Below are 27,445 nucleotides of genomic sequence, written 5' to 3'. Positions count from 1 at the left end.
CTCTCCCTCTCCCTCAGCCCGCCTCCTCCAATCGCGGCCGCCCTTACTGCCGGGTGGGCTGAGCTGCCCGCCTGCACGCCCAGCTGATCCGAGGCTCGGCCATGGTAATGTCTGCCGCTTTGTTATTCCCCCTCCCCCGAAGATCCGGGGCGGAGATGGGTTCGGGGGCGGAGGGGTGCGTGTGTGTGCGCGGTGGAAGCTTGCAAGGGAGAGGGAGGGGCGGAGGGGACATCCTCCACGCGCCACGTCGCCCCCACATCTTTTGCACCCACGGGGGAATGGTGATGGGGCTCCCCACCCGCCGCCGCCGCCTCCTCCTCCTCCTCTTCTCCTTTCTTGCTCCCGCTCGGGAGGCTTCGGAGCAATGAGGTGGGTGCTGGAAGGAGGCCGGGAGAAGGGTGCGCAGCAGGATAGTGAGGCACCCTGGTTTGTGCAACTAGATACACATGCATGCACCATGCCAGAAAGGAAGGGAAAAAATGCAAAAGCATCCAGATCTCTACAGGTGCATGCAGAACTACACGAACCCCACTTGTGCAAACACTCATGTGCACATGTGGGAATAGGTGCACACATAAAGCCTGTGTAGATTTTACACCGGCTTTAGCCCAGGGGATGAATTTGAAGCTAACAGTATTGTTTTGGGATTACAAGGAGAAGCTACATTCACTTGAGATAGCAGTCTTCCCAAGGCCACCCAGTACAGTAGTGAGCTTTATGACTGAGCAGGAATCTGAACCAGAGTCTCCCACAGGCACCCTGTCTACTGCACCATGCCCACTCACTCGTCTATACTCACACACAAACACTGTCCATGGGAGCAAGCACGCAGCAATAAATGGGATGTGTCATACCATGCACACCCTGAGGTATGCTTGCAGGGATAGGTACGAACACCTGCTAAAGCACATAAATGCAGAAATACATGTACTGATTAATATACATAAACCTAGGCACCTTTAAACGTAAATTGCATACGAGTAATCTTTATTTGTCATGTACATCTAAGTATAGGCACATGTGTGGAAGGATTCATGTTTGAAGGCCCACCTGCAGATAGACATTGCAGACAAATGTGTAGGTGTAGGCACAAATACGTGGGCACATTGACCTAGATAGGTATGCATTATACATGGACACACATGCATTGGCAGATAATGTGTATATAAAATACTTCTGTTCCACAGCCGAAGTGGGATCCAAACTGCCATTCCAGACAGTGAACTGGGCTTTGAAAATCACTTCAGTATTAGGCAGAGAGCATCAGAGTAGATTGTAAAAGCTACCCTGAGGATGGAACCAGTGTCAAGTTTGCTGATGTCAACACAGAAGTGAAAAGGGAGTTATGTGGGAATAAGCCTTGATAGAGTGCAGTAGAATGAACTTCCATGCAAGAAGCTGAAAGAGCCCCATGACTTCCCTGTTTAAGAGTGGGTCTTCCAGGTCACTCGTTAGGAAAAGGAGCGTAGCTTAGTTGTCAAGCCCATGCTCTCCATGCAGAAAGTCCCTAGCTTGATGATCCCTGGCATCTCCAGGTAGGACTGAGAGACTCCCCTGAAGAGCATTCTTCAGCCTTGGGTCCCCAGATGTTGCTGGACTCCAGCTCCCATCATTCCCAACAGGTTTGGCCAATGGACAGGGATTATGTGAGTTGTTACTCAGCAACATCTGGGGACCCAAGACTGAAGAACAGTAGACAAGTGCTGAGCTACAGAGACCAATCATCTGACTTGATACAAGGCAGCTTGTTATGTTCTGATTTAGGGCAATAAATTAGGGGCTAGGTGCTATGTCCCCACACTGAGATTTCCTTTAGCTCAGTTATAGAAGAGGGCAATTCAGAATTGTCTTGTCCCTGCCCAACTCTTTCCAAATCTGGGATCTTCTTATGCTGGAGGGAATAAGGCATTGGTGCCATTCATGTGTCACTCCTGTAGTAGAAGGAAAAGTGGGTGGGAGTTCTTCAGGAGCCAACAGTTTGCCTGGTCATGGTAGGCCAAAATTTGCTTTACTGTGAACAACTGAAGCCATTCTCTAGATAGGCTACCATTTCCCACCAAATGTTGTTGCTCATGCAACATTCCTTATTACTCTCCATTTCTGCTCCCAGTCATCCTCATCTCCTACAAGTTCATCTGTATGTATGTGCCCATTAATCCAAGTTTGCTTTCCAAACCTGGCCATCCTGCACTTGTCATATAGAAAAAGGGCAACTGAAAGGATCATTAGGCTGGAGCATTTGCCTTAAGCTTATGGTGTTTATTAAAGGGATGGCAGGTTTTATGAAATTATGAATGGCATTGGACAAAAGAATCATCCAGTGTCAGAACTTGGCATCACCAACAAGCAGTAGATTCAGGAGGAATAGCAAAAAGAAGTGCATTTTTCACACAGAAGTGCATTAATGAATGTTCATTATTTGTTCATTTATCCCAGTTATTTACTAGTCACTTTTCAGGGTCAAGCCCTTTGTAAGGTGATGTACAAAGAGAAATTAAAACAGTAGACCATCAGGCAGAATACGAAGCATTGATTAGATACAGGCCAGTAGACACAAGAGAGAAATGGCGTGAAGTCACCAAATCTCTTAAGAAAAAGCAGTAGGGGAAGGTACAAGTTTTTAAGACTTTATTGAAAGCCAGAACATAAATGGTGAATGGTAACTGAGAGAAAGTTCCATGACTGTGGAGACACCACAGAGAAAGACCTGTCTTGTGCTGGAGGGTTGCCCAGTGGGATGGAGCTACAACAGTAGCCTCCACACAAGTGTCTACTGGGAGGGCCAAGGTCAGGACCATGTGAATGGTCTAGCGGAGCCAATCTGGTGCTTCCACACACAGCCCTGAGCTTGCTGCCTCTTTTCCTCTCCCAGTAAGCACCAGTGACATTGCTGCCAAGAGGCTATTGCTGCAGCTCTGCCCCACTGGGCAAGCCACTCTGTGCTCACCAAGCAAACCACTTTGACTGGGAACACAAACACATTAGGAATTCACTACTGCAAGCTGGGGAGATGGCCATTAGCTTGTTTGCTTTTGTTATTTAAGGGCTGGACAAATTCAGCGAGAAAAGAGATCAGTGGCTCATAGCCATGATAGCTAAAGAGAATTGCTATGTCCGGAGGCAGTGTACCTGCAATAAATGCAACAGGGAAAGGCAGGCATCCTTGGACTTTAGTTGTTAGCTTCCAGGGACGTCTTCATCTGTTTAGGATTGTGCAGACCCTTTCTTATTTGGCTTAGCCTGTTTTCCTGGACTGGTTCTCCTAACCAAAAGGCACACTTGAGTCTCCTGCCAGTAGCATCCCAAGCCAGTTTTTTGCCCATGTACTTCACAAAAGAATAAAGAAAGCCACTGAAGCCTATTCATTTGGGGTGAAAAGTATTTCTCATCGTGTGTTGGGATCTTATTATTTGTATATTCTAACAAACTCAGCAGGGGAGATCCAGAAAAACTAGTTTGGGGGAGCAAAGGGGTGGCAAAGGCAAGGATTAGGGGAGCAACACATTAAATGCAAATTATGCTGTAACTGAAAAGAGGGAGCAAGTCATTTTCTTTTGGCTGGAGGAAGGCCAGCTAACACTTGGAGTCATCCTTGCAGTTCAGACTGGCATTTTTAACCTCATAACACTGCATGAGAAGTTAGATTACAAGAGTGTGACTTGCCAAAGGGGGATCAGTGGACTTTGCAGGCTGAGCGGAGATTTATTCCTGGGTTTGCCCCATCCAAACCCAATATATACCCCTTGTGCCAGTTTTCACTTTAGCTGCCTCCCCAGCAATAAACTCGCAATTACCACCACCCCACGTTTATTCTCTCCCTCCCCCTCTCTCTTTGCAGTCAGCTCCAGATTCAGGCAGTGGCCCTCCGCCTGGGCAGCCGGCCCCATTTCCTCCAGCTCCACCGCCACCACCAATTCTGCCTCCTCCCTTTGTAAGTTTTATTTCAGCTTGTATCTCAGCATGTTAAGCTGCCTTCTGGTCCTTGATCCTATGCAACGGGGTGTATGGTGTGTGTGCGTGCACACGAGAGTGTATAAAGGTGCTATATGTGACAGGTGATGCATCCTACTTTATCATCGCTGTGTGTGCCACCTTGGACTCCTTTGTCTGCGAAGTGTGTGTGTTTGTGTGTGGGAGAAATAAATTTAATATTAAATAAATGTGAGGATGTGTTTTGAGTACAGGGGTACCTCGGGTTACATACACTTCAGGTTACACACACTTCAGGCTACAGACTCCGCTAACCCAGAAATATTACCTCGGGTTAAGAACTTTGCTTCAGGATGAGAACAGGAATCGTGCTCCTGCGGTGCGGCGGCAGCAGGAGGCCCCATTAGCTAAAGTGGTGCTTCAGGTTAAGAACAGTTTCAGGTTAAGAACGGACCTCCAGAATGAATTAAGTACATAACCAGAGGTACCACTGTACATGTGAAAGTGGCACGAGTGTGTGTTTGTATCTACTCTTTATATACCGGAGCAGCAAAATAATAATCGTTATCATAATAACCATATAGCACCAATACTGTTGATGATGCTTTGCAAATTATAAGACAGGAGTAGGGAATCTGTGGCCCTTCAGATGTGGCTGAACTACAACTCCAATCATTCCTGATCATTGTCAATTGTGGGCAGTGAAATGCTGTGAAAGTCTGAAAGGTCATTACAGGCTTTGGTGGAGTTCAGTTCCTAGAATCCTAGAATCCTAGAATCATAGAATCCTAGAGTTGGAAGAGACCACAAGGGCCATCGAGTCCAACCCCCTGCCAAAAAAGTTGTCTTTCTACATGTTTCCTTTACTTGAGTCGTGGTGCGGAATTGCAGCATGTGAAACGTGGACTGGAGACCATTGCCTGGACTTCAGTCTGCCAGTTCGCCATGTCTGCGGTAGGATTTTGTAAGCTTGTATGGGCGCACATTTGCCCTCCCTATCTGTTGAAGTGCAGTGCTGCTGTGGGAGGGGTTGTCCTGTGAAAATGTTGCCTTCTTTTCGCCCTGATGTTGGACCCAACTTGCTTCTACTTGACAGAGGCCCAAGTCATGCCATGGTTGCTGGCAGCTGTTTTGGATACGTGCGACTTGGAGTGTATTCTTTCTCTTTTTCTCCTTGCTCCTAGATGCCTCATCCTGGGATCCCACCTCCGTTCCCTCCAATGGGATTGCCCCCATTGGGACCACGCCCGCCCCCTATGCCGCCCATGCCTCCTGGCATGATGCCTCCTCCCCCAATGATCCCACCCATGCCTGGACCACCCCCCCTTGGACAGGTAAGGCATTTCCCACAAAGCCTTTGTTTGTCTTTCTGACCACCTTCTTATGACTTATACCATTTTTGGGTTGTTTCCCCCAGATGCCCGCAATGGTACCACCAATGCTGCCTGGGATGATAATGCCTGGGGTGCCAGGTGGGCCTGTTGCTGTCTCTGGAGGGGTGAGTATCTGGGAGGGGCATAGATCTCGGGGGGGGTTATAGTGAGATAAGGGTCCCCAGTTTGTGGCAAGGCTGCTGGTAATGGCACTCACACTAGGAGTTTGGTGACATGCCTGCATATCAGTAGGACGGCCTTTTGATCTTGACCAGGGGTCAGCAAACTTTTTCAGCAGTCCACTGTCCCTCAGAACTTGTGGGGGGCTGACTATATTTGGGGGGGGGGTGAACGTATTCCTATGCCCCACAAATAATGCCCCAGAGATGCATTTTAAATAAAAGCACACATTCTACTCATGTAAAAACAAGCTGATTCTCGGACCATCCGCGGGCCGGATTTAGAAGGCGATGGGGCCGAATCCAGCCCCCGGGCCTTAGTTTGCCTACCCATGATCTTGACTGTGGCCTACATTTCCTGCTTGCCTCTCCCTGCCAGTAGAGGGCGAAGCAACCCCGGGGCACAAAGGGTTGCACATGTACTGCAGTAGCCGCTGAAACTGACTTGTTTATTACTCCGAATGTGGCATGTGGTGCTCTTGATGACGACAAAGTCAAAAAGAAAAAGGTTGGCCACACTACTGGAGAAGGGTTTCCTGCTGGCTGCTGCTGCTAGGGTCACCAAGCTGTGGGTCGTGTTATCAATTTGGCCCAGGCAGATGTGGCAGCGTTTGCTGGCCTTTGATGTATCTCGAGCATCTGGGTATGTGGATGAGTGTTGAAAGAGATAGTTGGTGCTGTTGGGCCTTATTAAATAGGCAAGAGGAGAGGCCAGTGGCCTGTTTTTCAAGAGCAAAGTTGTCATGGGAGGGGGTGACTTAGAATGCAGCAGCAGCACTTGTGCACATGAGCGTGCACACACATGCCTCCCACTTCTCTGCTCCAAATCACTTTGCCTAGCCAATCTTTTTGCAACATGTAAAGTGCCTTGAGGGCAAAGAGGCTCAGAAATTCCATCCAGTTACGGACAGAGCAGGTTCCAAACGCCTTGATTTAGTTCCCATCTCTCTCTTGACAGGCAGGTCCTGCAACAGACCCATCCAGTGGTGAGTATCCCAGTGGATTTGTCCTTGAGGGGAGGGTGGATCCAGATCAGGAGCAGGCTCTGTGTGAAAAATCCAACAACAGAGAAACCTGCTGCTCCTCACCCTGGTCTTTCTTTGCAATGGAGTTACTGTGCCTTCTACGGCTGCATGCTGTAGCCTCTCAGTGCAGAGAGGAGCATTAACTACATCCGTTGAAATTTTGCCTGATTCGTTGCTCTCAAAGGCACAGCACCTTTAACCAGAAAACACTGGCAGTCCTACCATCCAGTGCCAGTCCAGTTGAGATGGTTGTTTCTGCAAGCTTCCTTTTGCTCCCCCTTTATAGAGAAATTGAAATTGGTTCCTAGAAGCTTGAACCTCTTCAGCGCTAAGCCACTGTACCTGGTCTAATCTCTGCTCTCTTGATTTGCAGCCACGGCGACCCAAGGAGCCCCTGTGGTGAGTAACTGGCCAAGTACCAGTTTCAGAGGAAGAATTAAATGCTCATTTGTCACTCTTTTTGTTATGGGGAGTTTAAGTGCAGCCTCCTTCCAGGTTCCATTGCCATGGTCAGCTAGTTTGCATGTTCTCAGCGCTCAAAACTCCAGCTTTTATTTCTGTTGCTGGAGAAAATGCTGTGTGTGGTTTGTGCTTTGCTGCCGCCGCTTCCACCAACACCTGCCTTGCAAGGTGGCATTGTAACTTCATGGGTATTTTGTCCTAGAAACCTTGTGCTCATGTTGCTGGGCCTTGTTAAGAGACTGAAGAGCAATCTGCTCTGGCACTTTTCCTCTAGTGCTGGATCTTCTGGATTTGTGCAAAAGCAAATCCCCAAATAGAAGTTGGGAAACAAGAAACAAAACTGGAGGTTTTTTGGCCCTGGGAGGGGAGGAGAGTTTGCGTGTGTATACGATGGTTGAGCTCCTGATTCAGATGAGGAACCTTGGGGAAGGGTCTCTAGCAGCTGCAAGGGGTATTTTGTTGATGATATAGAATGGAGAAGGAAAATCAAGTGTGGTTGCTTATATTTGTAAGTAAAGTACAGTGTGTCAGCTTATTTTTCATTTCCCTATTTTGTATAATTTATTCTGGTTGTTATGGGAAGCGGTAAAGAAACTAAGGTAGAGGGACCCCTGACCTTTGGTCCAGTTGCAGACGACTCTGGGGTTGCGGCACTCATCTCACTTTACTGGCCGAGGGAGCTGCTGTACAGCTTCTGGGTCATGTAGCCAGCATGACAAAGCTGCTTCTGGCGAACCAGAGCAGCGCACGGAAACACCGTTTACCTTCCCACCGGAGTGGTACCTATTTATCTACTTGCACTTTGACGTGCTTTCGAACTGCTAGGTTGGCAGGAGCAGGGACCGAGCAATGGGAGCTCACCCCGTCGATATGATTTGAACCGCCGACTTTCTGATTGGCAAGCCCTAGGCTCTGTGGTTTAGACCACAGCGCTACCCGCGTCCCATAAAACTAAACTGGGCGCTAAAACCTCCCAACTCCTTGACTATAGGAAATTTATTACTAGACAGCCTTTCCCACAACCCTGAGACTTAGGAGATTTTCTCGTGGTGTTGCCTACATGGTTTGAACCCTCTCTTCATAATCACAGGCATAGATATCCATGCAAGAGAAACCTGCCGCAAGGTGTCTCATTTTCTTCTCTTCCTCTTTTTCCTCAGAAGCCTTCATGGACTGAGCATCGGGCTCCGGATGGGCGAGTTTATTACTACAATTCTGAAACCAAACAGTCAAGCTGGGAAAAGCCAGACGAGCTGAAGTCCAAGGCAGAAGTGAGAGCCCTAGTTAGCCTCGCAGGGTGGGGCGGAGCGTACATAAGATTCAAAACATAGATGCCTTACTCTTTGTTGAGTTATCTTGAATGCTGAGGAGTGGACAACAGACCAGAGATAGGAGCTAAGGGACAAAGGGAGGGGGGAATCCTGTGAGCTTATTCAGAAGCAGCCCAAAGAAAAAGCACATCTGGGTTCCCGGAATCAAATCCTACAAGGAATGGTTGAAATTGCTGGGTATGTTTTGCCTGGAGAAGATTAAGAGGAGACATGATAGCAGGTCGCCAGATATCTGGAGATACAAAAGAATATGAGAATAGGCCTACTAGATCAGGCCTGTAGTCCACCAAGTCCAATATCCTGTTCCCACAGCGGCTAGCAAGGTGCCTTTGGGAAACCTGCAAGCGGGACCCGAGAACAGGCACACTCTGCCCACCTGCAATGGGTATTCAGAGGCTTGGTTCTCACTACAGCGTTCTATCCCATAGGAGTGAATGGCAACCATTTGCAAATTCCGGGGAAAGTAAAAATAAATAAATAAATAGGGGGTGCATCTGGGGACTCCACTGAAGCCAAGGTGAAGCTTGTTCCTGACTTCTTGTGCCCCAATTACTGACACCCCCGCCTGCTCTCATCTGCATAGCCTCATCCTGCATTTTGTCTCTTGGTCACGCTGGACTGTGACAGTGTGTTGGGCTTTGGCTTCTTCACATACGCACAAATCTACAGATGGTCCTTTTGACTCTTGTCTTTTAAAAAGGGGGTGGTGATGGAAGTTTTTGTGAGGGAACCTTGTCACCACCACCATTTTAGGAAGAGCGTAGGCAGCTCCTAAGGTGTCCTTTCTCCTCCTTCAGCTCCTGTTGTCGCGCTGCCCCTGGCGTGAGTACCGCTCGGAGACCGGGAAACCTTATTACTACAACACTCAGAGCAAGGAGTCCCGCTGGACCCGTCCCCGTGACCTTGATGACATTGAAGGTGAGGGTCTGGGCCGCCAGGAGGTGGTTAGGCCGGGGCTGGGCCCTGCCTTTCCTCAAGCGTCACCGTGGTAACCACCCCCTGCCTTTTGTTTCCTCAGCACTGATCAAAGAAGAGGAAGAAGAAGCAGAGTAAGTCCTTGTGGAGGAGCTTCGCGTGAGGAAGGGCTTCTTCTCTGGCCAGCTTAACAATCTGGCATGGGGTCCAGAATTCAGCATCCAAAAAACTAACTTTCTTGTGTTGAAGTTGGATTTAGAGAGAGCAAGGGGTAAGGGAAGCTGTTGGAACTCCAAATCCCATAATTCCTGACCACTGGCCCTGCTGGCTGGGGTTGATGGGATTTGGAGGCCAGCAACACCTGGAGGGTCCCAGCTCTGTTCTTGCCCTTATGGCCAGTGCAAGAAGCTTGAAAACATCCATTCCACCTCCAGAAGAGGCTCAGGCAAGATCCACAGTGATGGAGACTTCCAAGGCTCCCAGAGGCCCTATTTTATGGTGTGCTAGCCTTGTTCAGCATCTCTCTCTCTCTTTCCCCTGCTTCTAGCCCTTGACAAGGAGGGAAAAGATCTCTTTGGCGGGTGGCAGAATTATTTATTTGGCTATTTATTTATTGGCTAGTGATTTATTTATTTAGATCATTAGTGCCCTGCCCTTCAGCCCAAAATGGCTCCCAGAATGGCTTACATACAGCCAATGCAGAAAAGGCCTCATGTGGTCACCCTCCGAACCTCTCATGGGAGAAGGCACATGAATCAGTGCCTCAGAGGATGATCACGGGGTCCGGGTTGGATTTATATTGGGAAAGGCAGTCCTTGAGGTATTGCGGCCCTGAGCCATTTAAGGCTTTATAGGTCAAAAGCAGCACTTTGCATTGGGCGCAGAAACTAATTGGCAGCCAGTGCAGTTGGTCAGGATTGGCATCATATGCTCAAACAGTCTTTCCCTGTGCTGAGCAACCTGTCCGCTGAATTCTGCACCAGCTGAAGTTTCTGAACTGTCTTCAGAGGCAGCTCCATGTATAACCAGAGCATAAGAGACAGAAGTTAGGTTGTCCCTGTCTGGATAGGGGCGTAGCTGGGCCACCAGCCAAAGCTGATGGAAGGCACTCTCGTGTCACCAAGGGCACCTGAGCCTCAAGGGACAGCAAAGGATCCAGAACACCACCAAGCTATGTATAATAACAATAACAATAACAATAACAATAACAATAACAATAACAATAACAATAACAATAACAATAACAATTTATTATTTGTACCCCGCCCATCTGGCTGGGTTTCCCCAGCCACTCTGGGCGGCTTCCACAGACACCAAAAATACACTAAAATGTCACACATTAAAAACTTCCCTGAACAGGGCTGCCTTAAGATGTCTTCTGAATGTCAGGTAGTTGTTTATCGCTTTGACATCTGATGGGAGGAAGAAGAAGAAGAAGAAGAAGAGTTTGGATTTGATATCCCGCCTTTCACTCCCCTTCAGGAGTCTCAAAGCGGCTAACATTCTCCTTTCCCTTCCTCCCCCACAACAAACACTCTGTGAGGTGAGTGGGGCTGAGAGACTTCAAAGAAGTGTGACTAGCCCAAGGTCACCCAGCAGCTGCATGTGGAGGAGTGGAGACTCGAACCTGGTTCCCCAGATTACAAGACTACCGCTCTTAACCACTACACCACACTGGCACCCTGTGGAGGGCGTTCCACAGGGTGGGCGCCACCACCGAGAAGGCCCTCTGCCTGGTTCCCTGTAGCTTTGCTTCTCGCAATGAGGGAACTGCCAGAAGGCCCTCGGCGCTGGACCTCAGCGTCCAGGCAGAACGATGGGGGTGGAGACGCTCCTTCAGGTATACAGGGCCGAGGCCGTTTAGGGCTTTAAAGATCAACACCAACATGAATGGTGCCAGTTTCTTGTGTGTGTGTGTTCTGGCGCACAGCGTTCCAAAGCCTGATCTTCTCCCCTTTCTTAGGAGGCAACAGCAGCCTCAGCAACCAGAGGCGCCACTGTCGGGCCCTGACAGCCCCACCCCATCCTCCGCAGCCACCTCGGACACAGAAGGCACCGGGGGCATCGAAGGACAGGAAACGCCAGGCACGGAGGGCGGGCCTACTGCAGCTGAGGAGGAGATCGCAAGCAGGTGGCATGAGGGGCGGGGAACAGAGAGGGTGTGGGATTAAGCCCTCTTTGGGTTTTGGGGGGACGACGACTCCAGCTCCCATCAGCTTCAGCCAGCATGGCCGATGGCCAAGGATGATGGGACTTGTGGTCCACAGCACATAGACAGCTACAGGCTCCCCCATCCAGGCTTGGCTTTCAAACGGGGGGTTTGTGGAGTCTCTTCCCCCCCACCTTGGGGAATTGGAAAGGGAACACCAAGTGGGGGATGATTATGGAAGTGGTATTCTATTCCTGCAAAATAAGCCACAGTTTCCCCTCCACACACACTATTGCAGGTGGTCATAGAGCTCTGGAGTGTGTCATTTTGCAGTGCATTTAGCGCAGGAGGTGTGGGCTGGTTGTTGTTGTTTTTCCCCGTTGGGGGCATATAACAGCCTAGTACACCAGAGAGAAAAGGTTTAGTGTGGCCCTGTCCCTGATGTGCTGGATTCGTACAAACAGGGAGGTTTTATTTTCTTATTAAGGTGCATTAAGAAAAACAACAACATGACATGCCCACTGGCTGCCTGAAGTGGTACAGGCTAGAATTCTAGCGCCCGCTTCTTTGGCTCCATGGAGGGAGGGGCTGGTGAGTTCCTCCCCTTCAGGGATGCTGAAGCTTCCACCCTTTGCCAAGAGGTTGGGATGGGTGTGCGTGGCAGGAGTAAAGGGAAGGAAGTAGAACTCCTGCTGCAACCATCTTTAATATCCATTCACCCCCGTCCATAAAGCCTTATGTGTGGAAGTTGGTGGTGTCTGTACCTCCGTTATGGCTGGGCACTGCATCCAGTATCAGAGGTGTGGAATGCCTCTGTGTACCCTGGGACTCAGAAGTATTGAACTTAGGTCCTCCTTGTGAGATGCCCACAGGCATCTGGCTGGCCATTGTGAGAAGGGAAGACCTGAATTCATTTGAGAAACCCTTGAGCGCTAGCATGCCCATTGCTCCATCTGATACTTTTGGGGGGTTTGTTTGTTTCCTGAGCTAGCTGTGATCCCGTCCGCAGAGACGAGGAAGACCGTGGCCCTGGCAATGCCTGGAGCAACAAAGAAGAAGCCAAACAAGCTTTTAAGGAGCTGCTCAAGGACAAGGTACTGACAGGGGCAGGTGGGTGGGCTGGAGGACCAGAGATTCCCTCCTAGGAACGAGCAAACACGTAGCCTGCATTGGCGCAGTCCAGGCAAAAACTTGACTACGATTGTGTAAACTGGTCCTGAGATGAGGGGCGAAAAGGGTGGGGCCAGTCAAGCTGGAATGGGAAGGTGGTGGTGCCATTTTGGCTGAAGTGCTGCTGCTCTCTGGCTCCAGGGCGTCCCAGCAAGTGCGTCGTGGGAGCAGGCCATGAAGCTCATCAGCACTGACCCGCGGTTCAGGTACAGTCTGAAATGAACGCCCCTTCCTTCCCCACAATGTCACTGCAGCCCTCAGCCTGCTTCACTGCACTGTTGGAAATCCTGACTGTTGCAGGAAGGAGAAAAAGTCCAGCTAGTCTTAGACTTTGCCTGGCCCAGAGTGTTGTGTGGCTGGGAATTCCCTAGCGCTCCTGCCCCCGCTCCCACTGCCCCCCATTCTCCCTCACCCCTTGGGTGCCGTCTCTGAAGAGCAACCCTTGATGACCCTCTTGCCTTGTGCCCCAGTGCTTTGCCCAAGCTGAGCGAGAAGAAGCAGGCTTTCAATGCTTACAAGGCTCAGCGAGACAAGGAGGAGAAGGAAGAGGCCCGGCTCCGGGCCAAGGAAGCCAAAGAGGAGCTGCAGCGCTTCCTGGAGCAGCACAGCAAGATGAGCTCCATCACCCGCTACAGGTAGAGGGTGCCAAAGTTGCAGACGGGTTTCTTGCAGAGGGGCAGGATCCCAGTGCGGTAGTTCTCTTTGAGTAGGGGGCACTTTCAGGCTCTTCAAGGAGGGAGCTAGGGCACCTGCAGGTTTCTTCCTGGCCCTTCCCACCCTGTTCTGAGTCTGATTTGATTGGCCCTGGACAGAGGAGGTGTCACTCCATGTCTGCCCAGTCAGTGGGCAGCGTCAAGTGCAAGTCATCATGTTCCAGGCTCCATGTTGGGGTCTGGCATGACCCACCAATCAAGCTAAGACCAGGAGGGAGGGATCATTCTTCAGCTCAGAGTCCTCATTGGTGAAACTGAAGGGGTTTGAACTGGAAATGCCGAATAATCTGGAGTTTGAATTTCAGAGCAGAAGTAGCTTCTGGTTGCTGTTGACCAGGCAAGGGAGAAGGCCCCTACCGCCTATTATTGATATTAAAGCCTGGCCAATCACGATGGCCATTGTTGCATGCCTCTGCTCCCCTTGGTACCTGAAGAAGAAGCACATACCTTCTGTGGCAGATCAGGGGGCATAAGTCCCAGCTCCAGCCTGCAAGATTCCTCTTTCAAGCTCCAGAGTTTCTGTTAGCCCTGTATTTTTCCAACAGTTCCAGTAGGAGTGTTCACATGTTGCAGTCAGAGAGCTGAGCTGTACACTCGTACCCTTATTTGCACCTGATGTGCAGCAAGTGTACAGCCTCTGTACACAGCTAGCTGAGCTGAACAAATCAGCAAGAGCACACCCTTTCACACAAACACATGTAGCTGTGTTCCATGTAATGTGGGAATAAGCTTCCAGGTGCTAGTTAAAAAGAGAGAGAAGAATCGAGCTTGGTGCTCCTGGTTGTGGCAGAGGGTCTCTGTGTGCATGCCCCTCCCTTGACCACGCTGCAGCAGCATCACCCCCCCCCCTGCTGCTTGCTTCCTTTCTTTTCCTGTCCCCCCAGGAAAGCTGAGCAGATGTTTGGGGAGCTGGAAGTGTGGGCTGTGGTGCCAGAGCGTGACCGCAAGGAGATCTACGATGATGTTCTCTTCTTCCTGGCCAAAAAGGAGAAGGTAAAACGAAAACAAGGAGTGTGAGCAAAGGAGGACAGAGGTGGTTGATTGTTTGCATAGAATCCAGGCATTCCATCTCCCAGAATTCCCTCCCTGCCCCTCACCTCCCCAGTCTTCATAATGGAGAAGGTTGGGGGCAGGAAGCCATGTGCCCTGCTGGGGTGGGTTCCGTCCCCCAACGCTGTCCTCTGCCCCCCACCCAGGAGCATGCCAAGCAGCTGCGCAAGAGGAACATCCAGGCTCTGAAGAGCATCCTGGACAGCATGAGCCGCGTCAGCTTCCAGACCACCTGGTCTGAAGCCCAGCAGTACCTCATGGACAACCCCAGCTTTGCCGAGGATGAAGACCTGCAAAGTGAGGCGCCTTCCACCTTCCTAGTCCTTCTCTCTTTCCCCGCACAAAGCCCCCTAGGCGAACGCACACCCCTCCCAGGTGGAACCTCCAGAATCACAGGGGCTCCTTGAGGCTCTGTGCGCATGACAGAAATGTTGCACCAGTAAGAAAAAGACTCACTAATGGGGTGGGGTGGAGCCCTTCAGTTTGCAAGTGGGAAAAGCTGAGACACCTATCAATATGCAAGTCTATATCTGTTGCTAATAAATAAAATAAAGGGAGACCCTGAGGCCGTGAAATCCTAAATACTGAATACTGTGATTAACCCCTTGAAATAAATGTATTCTGTTGGCGTGGGCATCTTGGCTGTGACCTGTTTTGAGTTTGCTGTGCTTTCCAGAAGTCCTGAAAGCTTTGGTTCTAGGGCTATAAGGCACAGAAGCAGTGCTCAGATGTCCCGGCCTTTGGCTCTCCTTGCTGCTGCCACCCCCACCCCACCCCTCCAGCACCACATGCCTCTCTCCACCCAGATCCGCCCCCCCCCCAGCCAGAGATGATAGACTCCCCTCCCTGTTTCCCTGTGCTGTAGCCTGCCCCACCTGGCTGGCCCAGAGTGATGCACCCTCTTGCCCAGCTGAGCTCGGGCCCCTCCCACCTCTTTCAGACATGGACAAGGAGGATGCCTTGATCTGCTTTGAGGAGCACATCCGGACCCTGGAAAGAGAGGAGGAGGAGGAACGTGAGCGCGGCCGGCTGCGGGAGAGGCGCCAGCAGCGCAAGAACAGGGAAGCCTTCCAGGTAGCTGCAGCTTTGGGTGGGAGGCACGATCAGTGGGGGGAACCCTGAGCCCCTGTTTGGGAAGTGGGAGGCAGCCTTGCCGAAGGGCAGAGCACATGGTTTGGTTGCAGAAGGTCCCCATTGAGTCCCTGCCTGGGTTTGGGGGGGGGGGACGTCTGCCTAACACCCCAGAGAGTTGCTGCCAGTCTGAGTATGCAATTACTAAGCTAGATGGACCATGGGCTTGATGGGAACGAGGCAGCTTCATACACTCTCTCTTGTAGCCGCATTTGTAATCATCTGCTGCTTTAAAAAAAGCAGCAGACCCCTGGCCATTAGGTCCAATCGTGACCGACTCTGGGGTTGCGGCGCTCATCTCGCTTTATTGGCCGAGGGAGCCGGCATACAGCTTCTGGGTCATGTGGCCAGCATGACTAACCAGAGCAGTGCATGGAAACACCGTTTACCTTCCCGCCGGAGTGGTACCTATTTATCTACTTGCACTTTGACATGCTTTCGGACTGCTAGGCTGGCAGGAGCAGGGACCGAGCAACGAGAGCTCACGCCATCGCGGGGATTCGAACTGCCAACCTTCTGATTGACAAGTCCTAGGCTCTGTGGTTTAACCCACATCGCCACCCGCGTCCCTTTATGTCCCTGCAATTATCTTGAGGATAAAGGAATTGTTAAGATGGTTCGGCAACAGAGCAAAGGCAGAGCCTATTTTGCATGCTCTTGAAACAGACAGTGTTTGCTTTGAGCTGAAAAGTATTCCTGATTTCCTAGGAAATGTTTGGAGAAGAGGTCTTTTAAAAAAATGGCCCCTTCCCCTCCCAATATGAGCTGTGTTTGGGCTGCCTAGGGGGAATGTGGGGTTTGGGGGCCTGCTTTGGAGCACATGGGCCGCCCCGCCCCCGACAGGGCCTGTAAATGGGGGAGGGGCTGACTCCCCGATCTCTCTCGCTCTATCGTAGAATAACCAGGCTGCTTCTTGCTCAGGCCTTCTTGGACGAGCTGCACGAGAGCGGGCGCCTGCACTCCATGTCCACTTGGATGGAGCTCTACCCCTCCCTCAGCACCGACAGACGCTTTGCCAACATGTTGGGCCAGCCTGGTAAGCAGACGATGGACAGGAGCCCCTGCCCCCACCCCCTTCCCAATAGTGACCCCCATCCGAAGGGGAGGTGCCTGGGATGTATTGAAAGAGAGAGCAGAAAGCCCAACATAGAGCAGTAGGTGTGAGCACCAGCTGAGGCACACAAAAAAGTTCCACAGAAGCGGGTGAATTTCTGTATTGGGTTGTGCTCCTGGTAGTGATTTAGTTGAGCCAATGTGACAAGATGGGCGTTCCAGCTAACCAATGGGAAGATAAAGCTGTCGACCGCGGAACGTTCGTAGCCCAACTTCTATGAAGAGTGGTATTTGTCAGTGCGGCTAGGGTTTAAAAGCACCACAAAAACAAAGAAAGCAACTCCCCACCTGCAAGGAATTGCCCCTGAAGAAGGAAAGAACCCTTTCCAAAATGCTTGGGGCATCAGTAAAAATGGTTGCTTCCAGAGACAGACCATTGTCTTCTCTCTTGTTCTTATGGTGGTCAACATGGCTTGTTTCATGGGATTAAAAAGCACTCTTCTGCTAATGACAAGTGCTCAGTGGAGGAGAAGGATGGTTGGAGGGTTTGGGGAGCTTCCATTCCTAGATTCTGCCCCTTTTTTCAGTTTAGTTTAGTTTTCAGGGGGTATAACTCAGAGGTAGGAGAACATGCTCAGCCTGTTGAAGATCCCAGAGACAACCTTCATCATTTCCATTTAGTGGATCCAATCCCTCAGATTTTTAATTGGAAACATCGAGGATTGAACCTTGGATCTTCAGCATGAAGATCGATGCTTGAAGCCCTTGAACCAGAGCTAGCAGCTCTGAGCTGGGGACACCCATTGGCTTCATTCAAGTTTTTAAGGCACCTTATCTTATCTCAGTGTTTTTCAGACTCCCTGCATTTTTTTGGGGGGGGATACATTTTCTGCATGGATTTTTCTTCGGTTGAATCTCTGTACATTGCACAGGATTCTGGAGAATGTTTTTAAGGTAGGGGGTGAGGAAGCTGTGGACTTCAGCTCCCATCAGCTCTAGCCAAAATGGCCCCTATGGTCAGGGATGATGGGAGTTGTAGTCCAGCAGTATCTTGAGGAGCCACATCTGCCTCACCCATGTCCTAGGGTCTTCCATTGATACAGGGTTCTTCACTTTCACCTGGCCTGAACTGGGAGTGAGCCAGAGAACACACTTTCTGTTCTTCTGTTGTTGCAGATTACTGGGTGAGGTGGGGGACTGGTAGCGGTCTACCAGGGATTGTTGTCTTGTCATTTACTGGGCCGCTGATAAACGTCTAAGGAATCCTGGGGCAGTTCGAAAGCCACTGTCTTAAAAAACCTCCTTCCTGCAGGCAAGAATAATGGGATGTGTTCTTCTCCCCTTCCATAGGCTCCACCCCACTGGACCTGTTCAAGTTCTACGTGGAAGACCTGAAGGCCCGCTTCCATGATGAAAAGAAGATTATCAAGGACATTCTGAAGGTCTGGCCATAGTGTGCATTGGAGGGAAATGAAACACATAAGTTCTTCCTGGTCTACTGCTCCCTCTCCTGAATCCCAACCTGTGCTTCTCTCCATGATCCCAGAGCTGGCTGCACCTTCTCCCTCTGTGCAATCATGGTTCTTCTTCCGGAAGCTTCTTCTCTTGGCAATGAATCCATGGTGTCATTTGAAACGTTATTCCTTCACAAGCAGAAAATCTACCATGTTTTCATATCTGTGTCAATTTCACTGTGAAGAGAAACAAGTACAGTGGTACCTTGGAAGTCGAACGGAATCCGTTCCGGAAGTCCGTTTGACTTCCAAAACGTTTGGAAACCAGGGCACGGCTTCTGATTGGCTGTGGGAAGCTCCTACAGCCAATCGGAAGCCACGGAAGTTGCGTCGTACATTTGGGTTCCAAAGAACGTTTGAAAATTGGAACAATCATTTCTGGTTTTCAGTCGTTCAGGAGCCAAAATGTTCGACTCCAAAGGCGTTTGAAAACCAAGGTATGACTGTACAGTCTACCTTGTGTCAATTTCACTTTTTCTGAATTAAAAAAAAGTAATGAGTGAAATTGACATGTAACAGACGTTGGAGAGAGTAGTTAGGAACAGGCTTTCTTGATACTTTGTGGTTTTTGGAGGGAAATAGGGGAATTCCTAATTCTGTTGTTCTCCTCTGTGCCCCCCCCCCCCCATATCTCTCCTTGGTAGGACCGGAGCTTCAGCGTAGAAATAAACACAACCTTTGAGGACTTCGCCCATGTCATCAGTTTTGACAAGCGTGCTGCCACGCTGGATGCCGGCAACATTAAGCTGACTTTCAACAGTGTGAGTAGGGCAGGGGTCCGTCAGTGTGCCTCCAGACTGTCAGTGGGAGGGATTCCAGCGAATGCGGTTTGTGTGATTAAAGTGAGTTAAAGGGATCTGCCGCCCTCACATGTCAGTTCCACTTTCAAAAAGAAGAGAAATAATTGGACTGATTGCTGTATGGAAAGTGATGGGGAAATGCGTTGAAAAAAGTGGGATGCACAAATGATCAGTGAGAAGACATGTCAATATCCCACAAGCAAATCAGGATGAATGCACATCGTAGCATTACATCTTGGCTGAAAGCCACAGTAATAATCCTCAGTAGTCTAATCTCCGCATAAGCTTTGTTCAAGCATATCAGGATAAGTGCTCTATAAATAGGTTACCTGGAGGAGTCCGAGTTGCTTGCACAAGACGTACGGCACAATTTCCAATAGCTAAGTGCATCTGAAAGGCAGGGGCCAACATGCCCCTTCAGTACAGTGACTGGCCCCTTGTTGGCTCCAAATAAATGTTCCTTGGGAGCAGTGGAGACTGTAGGAGCACATTATAGGGAGCAGGATACCCTCAACCCTCTTTCATAATACTAGGACTTGGGATTCACTGGATGAAGATGCTAGGCTAGGGGTGGGCACTGGCAATCTCAATGTTGTCCCAACTCCCATCAGCCCCAGAATGCCTGGCCTGTTGTCAGGAATGATGGGAGCTTTAGTCTGAAACCCCGGAGAGCTGCTGCCAGTCTGTGTAGACAATACTGAGCTAGATGGACCAATAGCCAGATTCAGTTTAGGGCAGCTTTGTATGTTCCTATGCCTGATCTGGCAAGGAGGATAATTTTGCTCATTCAGTGCAAGGAATGGGAGAGATCCCTAAGGGCCATTCGGGTTCTGTGACCAGCGGAGGATAAGAGGAATGCCGTATAGTGATGCTCCCTGCTTCCCTGCCCTCAGCTGCTGGAAAAGGCTGAGGCACGGGAGCGTGAACGGGAGAAGGAAGAAACTCGCAAGATGCGGCGCAAGGAGGCGGCATTCAAGAGCATGTTGCGCCAGGCAGCTCCTCCACTGGAACCCAACACTGCCTGGGATGAGGTGAGGTTTTCTGCGCTCGGTTGCAGCACCAGCTCCAGCTGCCTTTATCTAGAGTTGCATGAATTGGCTACTAGAGAGGAAAACAGGGAGGGCTGAAGTTCAGAGATAAGGCATGTGCTTTGCATATAGGAGGTCCCAGGTTAATTCCTGGGGATCTGGGAGAGGCTCCTGTCTGAAATCCTGGAGAACCACCACCAGTAAGTATAGGCAGTACTGGGCAAAAGGGGACCAATGGTCTGATTCTGCGCAAGACAGCTTTTAAATGCCTAGTGTACTGACACATGCAGAGATGCATTGGGCAGCCTCCTTTGGAGGGCAGGTAATTATTCTGCATCAAGAGTGATCACATGATTCTATCAAACCCAGTGAATAGCAGTGTTATTTACCCCCAGTTGAGGACGCCTGGAAGGCAACAAAAGCAGACCAGTGACTTGTGCCAAGACACAGCATACCTCTTTCTGTGAGTGGGCTGCTCTCTGCCTCATGGGAACCTTTACTTATTTTCATTTTTTGCAGCATGCACTTTGGGAATGACTGCTTCCAAAGCCTAAAGTTGATCTTCCCTAGAAAACTTTCTTTGTCTTAATTCAGTTGATGCAAACACTTTAGTGCCCGAAGACATTAATTGCCACTGGATGACAGTAATAATCTAGCAGCTTTTGTGTGTAGCACCTAAAGCCTTTGCTGTCTGAGGAGGAGGGGTTAGGATATCCTGTTGGGAATCTGAGGTTGAGGTTCCCACGCAGCAGAAGTTGCCTCCAGTTCCAGTCACCACACAGAGGCTTAAGGTCCAAAATAGTTTACTGCTGTAGAGGATAAGGCTTCAGTAATACAGTTCCAAACATTGATATATACATACAGCTTGTAGGCTTTGCAGATACAGATATACAAGCACAAATTACCGGTATCTCTATTGCTGCAGCTTAAAGATGTAAAACAGACTCCGACTCATGGACAGACTCACTGACTGAGTACTGAGCTAACATGCCTTAATCACTTATGGTACAAGTCCATTGCCATAGCAGCTGGCTTATCTCATACTTGGGGTGATGTGTGCTCATGAAGGAAATTAACGCTTTCATCCATGTCCAGTTCCTCCAACATATCCACCCGCCCCCCTTTTGGCTTTCCTTTCCAGGTCCGAGAGCGGTTTGTCAACAACATAGCCTTTGAGCAGATCACGCTGGAGTCAGAGCGGATCCGCCTTTTCCGTGAGTTCCTGCAACTACTAGAGGTGAGCAGGGGCTGATTGGGAGGGTCAGAGTGGTTGAGCATCAGCGGGAACTTCCGCTAAGGGGATCTGTGGGGTGGGATTGCCTGATGTTGAGAGGCTGAAGTAGTGGGGACGGGAGGTAGTGGAGAAGACAACAAGCCAGGAAGGCTGTACCAGAAGAAGGGCCAGCTCGGGATTTTTTCTGCAATTTGGATTCACACACATGCACACTGCTCTGTCTCCCTCTCCCCACAGACTGAGTGCCAGCATTTCCACGCCAAGGCCAAGAAACACACCAAAAAGCCCAAGAAGCACCATCGCAAGCGGTCTGCTTCGGTGAGCCCAGGGGGCTGTGGTGGGAAGGGATGGAGGAGGGTGACTGAAGTCAGGGTGGTGATACATCTTTATCAAAGCCAAATGGCAGAGAGCCTTCTTCCCCTGTCCTATTGAAACTCTCAGTCTGGGTTGGTGTTTTTGCAGCAAGAAGTGTTGGGAGAAACTCAGTGGCCTACACCGGCAGTGGAATGAGGTGGGAGAGTAGACTGCACCCCCATGTACACAATTGCCTGTGATTTTTAAAAAAAGAAATATCAGCAAAGATGGAGCGGACTAGCCTAGGACTTTTTCATGGGTGTCCTAGATTTTTCACTTGCAGGGAGTTGTCTATCCAAAACTGGCATGTGTGTCCACACAGCACACACAGAGTCCATTCTATCACCCTAGGATTCTGCCTCCTCACTTGGCAGTGATTTACATAATGACATAAGATTTACATAATTACAAAAAAACACCCAAATTTAAGTCGTTTTCATGAATGAAAGCATCTCAGTACGTATACAGTAAAATTAAGCAATCCCTACATAATTCATAAAAAGGTCTAACAAGACAGAAAAACATTAAATCAGATACAGTAAAAATTAAGCAACTCCAAGGTCAAATCCTGACCACCACAAAGCTCCCAGATAGTCTTGAGGCATCCTGAATAGCAGGTTGTGCAGAGCTCACAAGTAAGATGGTCTCTGGCCTCTTCAGCAGCAGTAGGTGGGGTCCATCAGGGTCTCCCAGGCCAGGTAGAAATATGCGCAGAAAGGGAGTGAGCTAGCCTAAGACCTTCCTCCCTGACATGCTTGGCGATGATTAGCCCTTGTGATGTCCTGTGGTTTATTAATGGCATGCTGGGCTTCCCAAGTGCTAGTCTGCCCTCCCTCTGGGAGGGGGTGACTGACGAGTGCAAATTTCTCCCCCCAGGGCTCAGAGTCAGGCTCAGACCACCCCCACCACACAGCCAAGCGCAAGAAACGAAACCATTCAGAATCGGCTGGTTCAGGACCGTCGTCGTCACCTGATTCAGGTAAGAGCGGGGCATTTTGCGGAGCCAAGTAGTTGATTCAAACTGCCATTCTGAGGGAAGTTTCCTCTGCCTGAGGGCCATAGTGGGCCACCTTCCTGGGTGGGGGTGAGACAATGGGGTGTCACCCTTCTCTCAGCATAGCAGGGTGCTGGCCAGCCACGCAAAAGGCAGAGGTTTCTACATGGGCGTCTCTCCACTGAGGCCAGCAAGAGCCATTATTACAGTACAAAGATGCAGTCCAGCCAGGCGGAAGAAGTGGAGGCCGGGGGCGGGGGGGGGGGTTAAGGGCCAGGGAGGGGTGTGGCCTGGGGAATGTCTTGAGGGCCAAAAGGAGAAGTCTGGAGGGCCATGTGTGAGGTTCCCCACCGTTGGTATACAGAAACCCGTTCGCTGTATGTGAGGGGCAGTGCTGGATTAAACCCCATGGAGGCCCCTAGGCAGTCAAAATCTCGGGGGCTCCCTTGCAAATTCTCTCCTAATACGTTTGTGATTTTACCAACCAACAATTTTAATAAACCAAGGGGTGGGGCCCCTAAAAAGCGTGGGGCCCATAGGCCAGTGCCTACTCTGCCTATTTGGTAATCCAGTATGGGTGAGGGGGCTTTGGCATCCACATGAATCATGTGACACCCTGGCCACCCTTCCGCCTGCCTGCTGAATCCAGCCAGTGGTGCATCTGTTCCTCTGTCTGGAATGGGCAGGGATCCGCGGAGGTGTGCCTGCAGGCGGGTCAGTCTAAACCGGCTCTTTTGCCTGCTCCCACTGAGGGATGGCAGCACCCACATGCTGTGTGTCTCTCTCCCCCCCCCCCCCCCCCCCGCAGAGCACAGCACCAGGCGCTCCAAGAGGCAGAAGAAGAAAAGCAAGAAAAAGAGGCACAAATCGGTGAGTCCCACGGCAGCAAGCAGTGGTAGGACGCGGGTGAAACAGGTGCGGGTGAGGCAAAGGGCTGGAGCAATACATCCAATGCCAGGTCTCTGGGGACCGTTGAGGGGGAGGGATCTGTTAGGAATGCAAGGCCAGGTGTGTTCCATGCTGACCGATCGGGAAATGGAGTTCTGTGACCTGCATAGCTTTGCCCCAGGGGTGGAGGCACACAAAGCAGGTCATTGCCTGGGTGGGAGCCCCATGTGACAGACAGACAGACAGACAGACAGACAGACAGACAGACAGACAGACAGATGATAGATAGATAGATAGATAGATGATAGATAGATATAGAGATGATAGATAGATAGATAGATAGATAGATAGATAGATAGATAGATGGATGGATAGATAGATAGATAGATAGATGATAGATAGATAGATGATGGGAGGAAGGAAGGAAGGAAGGAAGGAAGGAAGGAAGGAAGGAAGGAAGGAAGGAGCGAACCCTATAGGAGCCTTCTCCTATAGTGAGACTGGCAGTGAGACTGGCCTCAGGAGGTGCAGAGCTCTTGTTGGCTGGAAGTATTTACCCTGTTTCCCCGAAAGTACAACATCCCCCGAAAATAAGACCTACTTCCAGTGTTGCCTCTCGCTGTAATATAAGGCACCCCTGAAAATAAGACCTCCCCGATAATAAGGCCACCCCCGAACATGAGGCCTCCCCGGAATACCAGCATGTGTACCGTATTCTTCTTCATGGAAAAATAAGACATCCCCTGAAAATAAGACCTAGCGCATCTTTGGGAACAAAAATTAATATAAGACACTGTCTTATTTTCGGGGAAACAGAGTAATAAGAGGTTGGATGACCAATCTGCCAGGGAGGCTGCTGCAGGTGCAAGAGCCCTGCGATTGTCCAGCAGAGGGCTGGACTAAATGGTCTCCCAAGTTCCTTCTAGTATGAATTAAGCAGATTTTCCTCTTAGCTGCATCTTTTCCTCTGTTACTGTTTACTCATGTTTCTGTGTCTGTAATGGTGAATGTCAATATGGTATGAAAGCCCCTTTTACCTCAAGAAATCCTGCTTGGTTTCTCCCCACCCCAACTTCTTGCATTTTTGAGATTTTTAGTGTATATTTGCAGTATTTAAGGGATTCTTTAAAAAAAGCAAGCAAGCAAGAAAGCTAAATTTCTCAGGATGCATAGTTCTGTACACAGTGCACGATTATGTTGTATTTATGGGTATCATCTCCCATTTAATGTACAACACAATGAGTGGCAGCATTTGCAGGGGATGGAGGCTGTGTGGACTGCGTCCACTGAAGCGCATGGAGGCTGACGCACAAGTTCTGTTTGTGGGATTGCAAAGGAGTCATCGCGTGTCCAGTCCTATAGGGAGAACATGCACTAAGGCCACATTAGTTGTCAGCAGCTCACACGTTCTGCTGTCAAATCACCCAGTGTGCAAGGATTGTGTAGAACATATGTGTACGTGAGAATGAGACCTGTGTGACTGCAGAGTCACAGAATCATAGAATCATAGAGTTGGAAGAGACCACAAGGGCCATCGAGTCCAACCCCCAGTCGAAAGGTGAGGTGTGAGGGAGCGAATGTGCCCATAGAGATCCATATGTGAGCCGTCATTTGATGCTGCAGTCTTGCAGGCTTCACACACATAGATGTACACAGACATACCTGTACATCATTTGCTTTCTCTGCATCTGATTCCTGCACGCAGAAAGGTTGCCAGCTGAGTGTGTGAACTGTGATTCCACTAAAAGCACTTTTATTTCAGGTGAGCTGAGCAGATGTAAAAGTTCTGTGCTTGAAAGTGCCTCGAGTGCTTCAGAGACTGCTAGAAAATCCAGTGGGTTGGATTTGTTTCATGTTTGGAGGATCAGGACGGCTGATCTGCACCTATGTTTTCTTTTTCTGTGGTTATAGCACGTGTCCTTGGACCATTAGTCAGAGCTATTTAGGTACCATTAGCCAACTATTCATTTATTACACTTTCTCATGTCTGTTGCCTGCTTTTGGCACACTGTAAATGACATTATGTGCTTTAATCCACAGGCGGTAAAGTGTGATGGAGTGTTTTGCTTTGGAGCACGGGGAAAAGAGATTAGAATCAGAAAACTTTCCATGCCCTTATGATTCTGTGGTCAGAAGTGTTTGTGTGTGTTTTCTATGATGGCTCAAGCACATTACCCAGTATCTGGTACAAAAGGCAGCATCCTGAGCATCTCAGCTTTCTTTTTCAAATAAAGATTCTAGACCTTACGATTGCAAAGATGTACTTGAAGGCACAAGGGCAATGCCTTATGAAATCTCAAACCAGAGGAGTTTCTGAATAAAGGTTTCAATATCTGTATCCTTTCCCCACATTTAGAGGCCAAGTGGTGACGACAGCAACAGTGCCTTTTCTGCAGTGGTCCCTTCTGCTCTGTATTGTTCTCTTTCAGAGGCGGCTCAGCCGACACTCAACTTGGATTAACTTCAGGCACAAAATTAAAGTGCTTTTATTTGCCCAGATTTTTACCACCACTGGTTCTTATTGCTTCTGCTGCTCTTTCCGTTTGACCGTGTTGTCTTTTTTTATTTGTATATATTTTGCATTGATATTGCCAGCCACCTTGGAAACTTTGTAATCGAAGATACATATTTTATAAATCAGGGGTGGGCAAACCTGTGCAGCCCTCCGGATGCCACGGGACTCCCAGCTCCCATCACCCCTGACTCTTGTTCCATACTGGATGCCGCTGATGTGAATTGGAGTCCCAAGAAATCCAGGAGGGCCTCAGGTTAGCTGTACTGCTGGATTCTGATCAGAGCAGCAGTAACTGCATTGCTTAGGGATCCAGAAAGAAGCAGGGTCACTTGTGTCCAGAACACAACTTGCCAGCTAGTTTCCCCTTGGGGTTCTTTTTCTCAGTTAAGGCTCTTTGATTATCTCAGCACAGACTCCTCACCTTGTCTGTAGTCTTTTTCTGCATTGCCTTTGCCCACTCCGCTTTTGCCACCTTCCTCCCTATATTGGGCTGGTCACCGCTGAGCTGGCTGGGCCGCTAGCAGCCCCCCGTCGGCTGCCCCAGCCCAGGCCCCTTTTGCCCTCGAGTTTGCAAGCTGCTTCTTTTACAGAACAGCCCTGAAAGCGAAGCTGAGCACAAGAAGGACCCGACCCGACCCGACGAGTGGGAGCGAGAGAAGGCCCCTCCGCGACCTGAGGGAAGAGGCCACTCCCCTCCCCGGGGCACCAGGAGGGAGCGGGTGAGCCCTGGGAGGAAATCAAACGGCACCAGGGATGGTGGGTGGGAAGAGGCAAGAAGGATTTGGGAGGAGGAGGAGGAGGCGGCAAGGTGAGGTGGTGGGCGGGCAAAGGTGCTGGGGTTTCTCACTCGCGCTCCTTTCCCTGGCAGAGCGGCTGGGACACCTCAGAGAGCGAAGAGCTCAGTGAAGGGGAGCTGGAACGTCGGCGCCGGACTCTGCTGCAGCAACTGGGTGACCAGTAACCACCGCGGCCTCTTTTGAGGCTCCCCTTCCACACACGCCAGACCCAATTGGTCCTTGTTCCTGCGTAGGCTGTGCCTTCCTTTGGCTGCGACAGCGCCCAAGCCAAACGTGTGCACTGCTCTGGCCCGGAACCTGCACAATTGGGCTGCAGTGCCCCCCTCCACCCCCCCCTGCTTGCTTCCGAGTCGGGAGCGGGCCCTGCCCACTGGCAGGGACGGCCTCCATCAATTCCCCTTGTCTGCATGGAGCCACCAGGACAGGGAGGAAGGATTTGGCTGGACCTAAAATTCAGAACCAGCTCTGGGATCCAGCCTGAAGATGATTAGGGGGAATAGGGTTAGGGGCTCCTCTGTGCATCAGTTGGCAACGTAGCACAGGAGCAAATGGCATCTCTTCTCGACGTTTCACCACGGCTACACCTGCTCGGAGCCTCCTTGGCCTAGAACCAGAATGGCAGGGTCCAGTTTGTTTATCACAGCATCAGCCCTGCCTGGGGAATGTGGACCAGGAATGGGGACAGGGTGTATGTTTCTGGTTGTTTTTGTTCTTCTTTTTTTTTTTTTTAAGGTTTGTCTCAGTGACTGGATCCTTCCTTCTGGTTGCAGTACCCCTTGTGTGTTGAGGATTCAGTGGGATTTTTCAAACAATATTTATAATAAACTTGGACTAGAATTA

At 50.0% G+C, this 27,445-nt stretch overlaps 1 protein-coding gene across 1 annotated transcript; it reads left to right on the top strand.

Annotated features, from left to right (window-relative positions):
- Positions 1-27,445, top strand: PRPF40B (pre-mRNA processing factor 40 homolog B). The gene is given in 27 exon segments (XM_079966673.1): positions 1-104; positions 3,839-3,931; positions 5,115-5,264; positions 5,348-5,428; positions 6,441-6,468; positions 6,881-6,906; positions 8,130-8,240; positions 9,098-9,218; positions 9,319-9,349; positions 11,179-11,346; positions 12,356-12,458; positions 12,676-12,740; positions 13,005-13,169; positions 14,132-14,240; positions 14,444-14,594; positions 15,238-15,371; positions 16,325-16,330; positions 16,332-16,464; positions 17,832-17,923; positions 18,640-18,756; positions 19,689-19,826; positions 20,965-21,060; positions 21,295-21,375; positions 22,288-22,390; positions 23,214-23,275; positions 26,399-26,527; positions 26,677-27,445. Coding segments are annotated over 27 exon segments (2,589 nt in total). The 5' UTR covers positions 1-101; the 3' UTR covers positions 26,770-27,445.

The sequence above is a fragment of the Podarcis cretensis genome (genome assembly GCF_951804945.1).
Source record: "Podarcis cretensis genome assembly, chromosome: 2".
NCBI lineage: Eukaryota > Metazoa > Chordata > Lepidosauria > Squamata > Lacertidae > Podarcis > Podarcis cretensis.
Note: the sequence above shows the minus strand (reverse complement) of the source record. Positions and strands in the feature narration are given on the sequence as shown.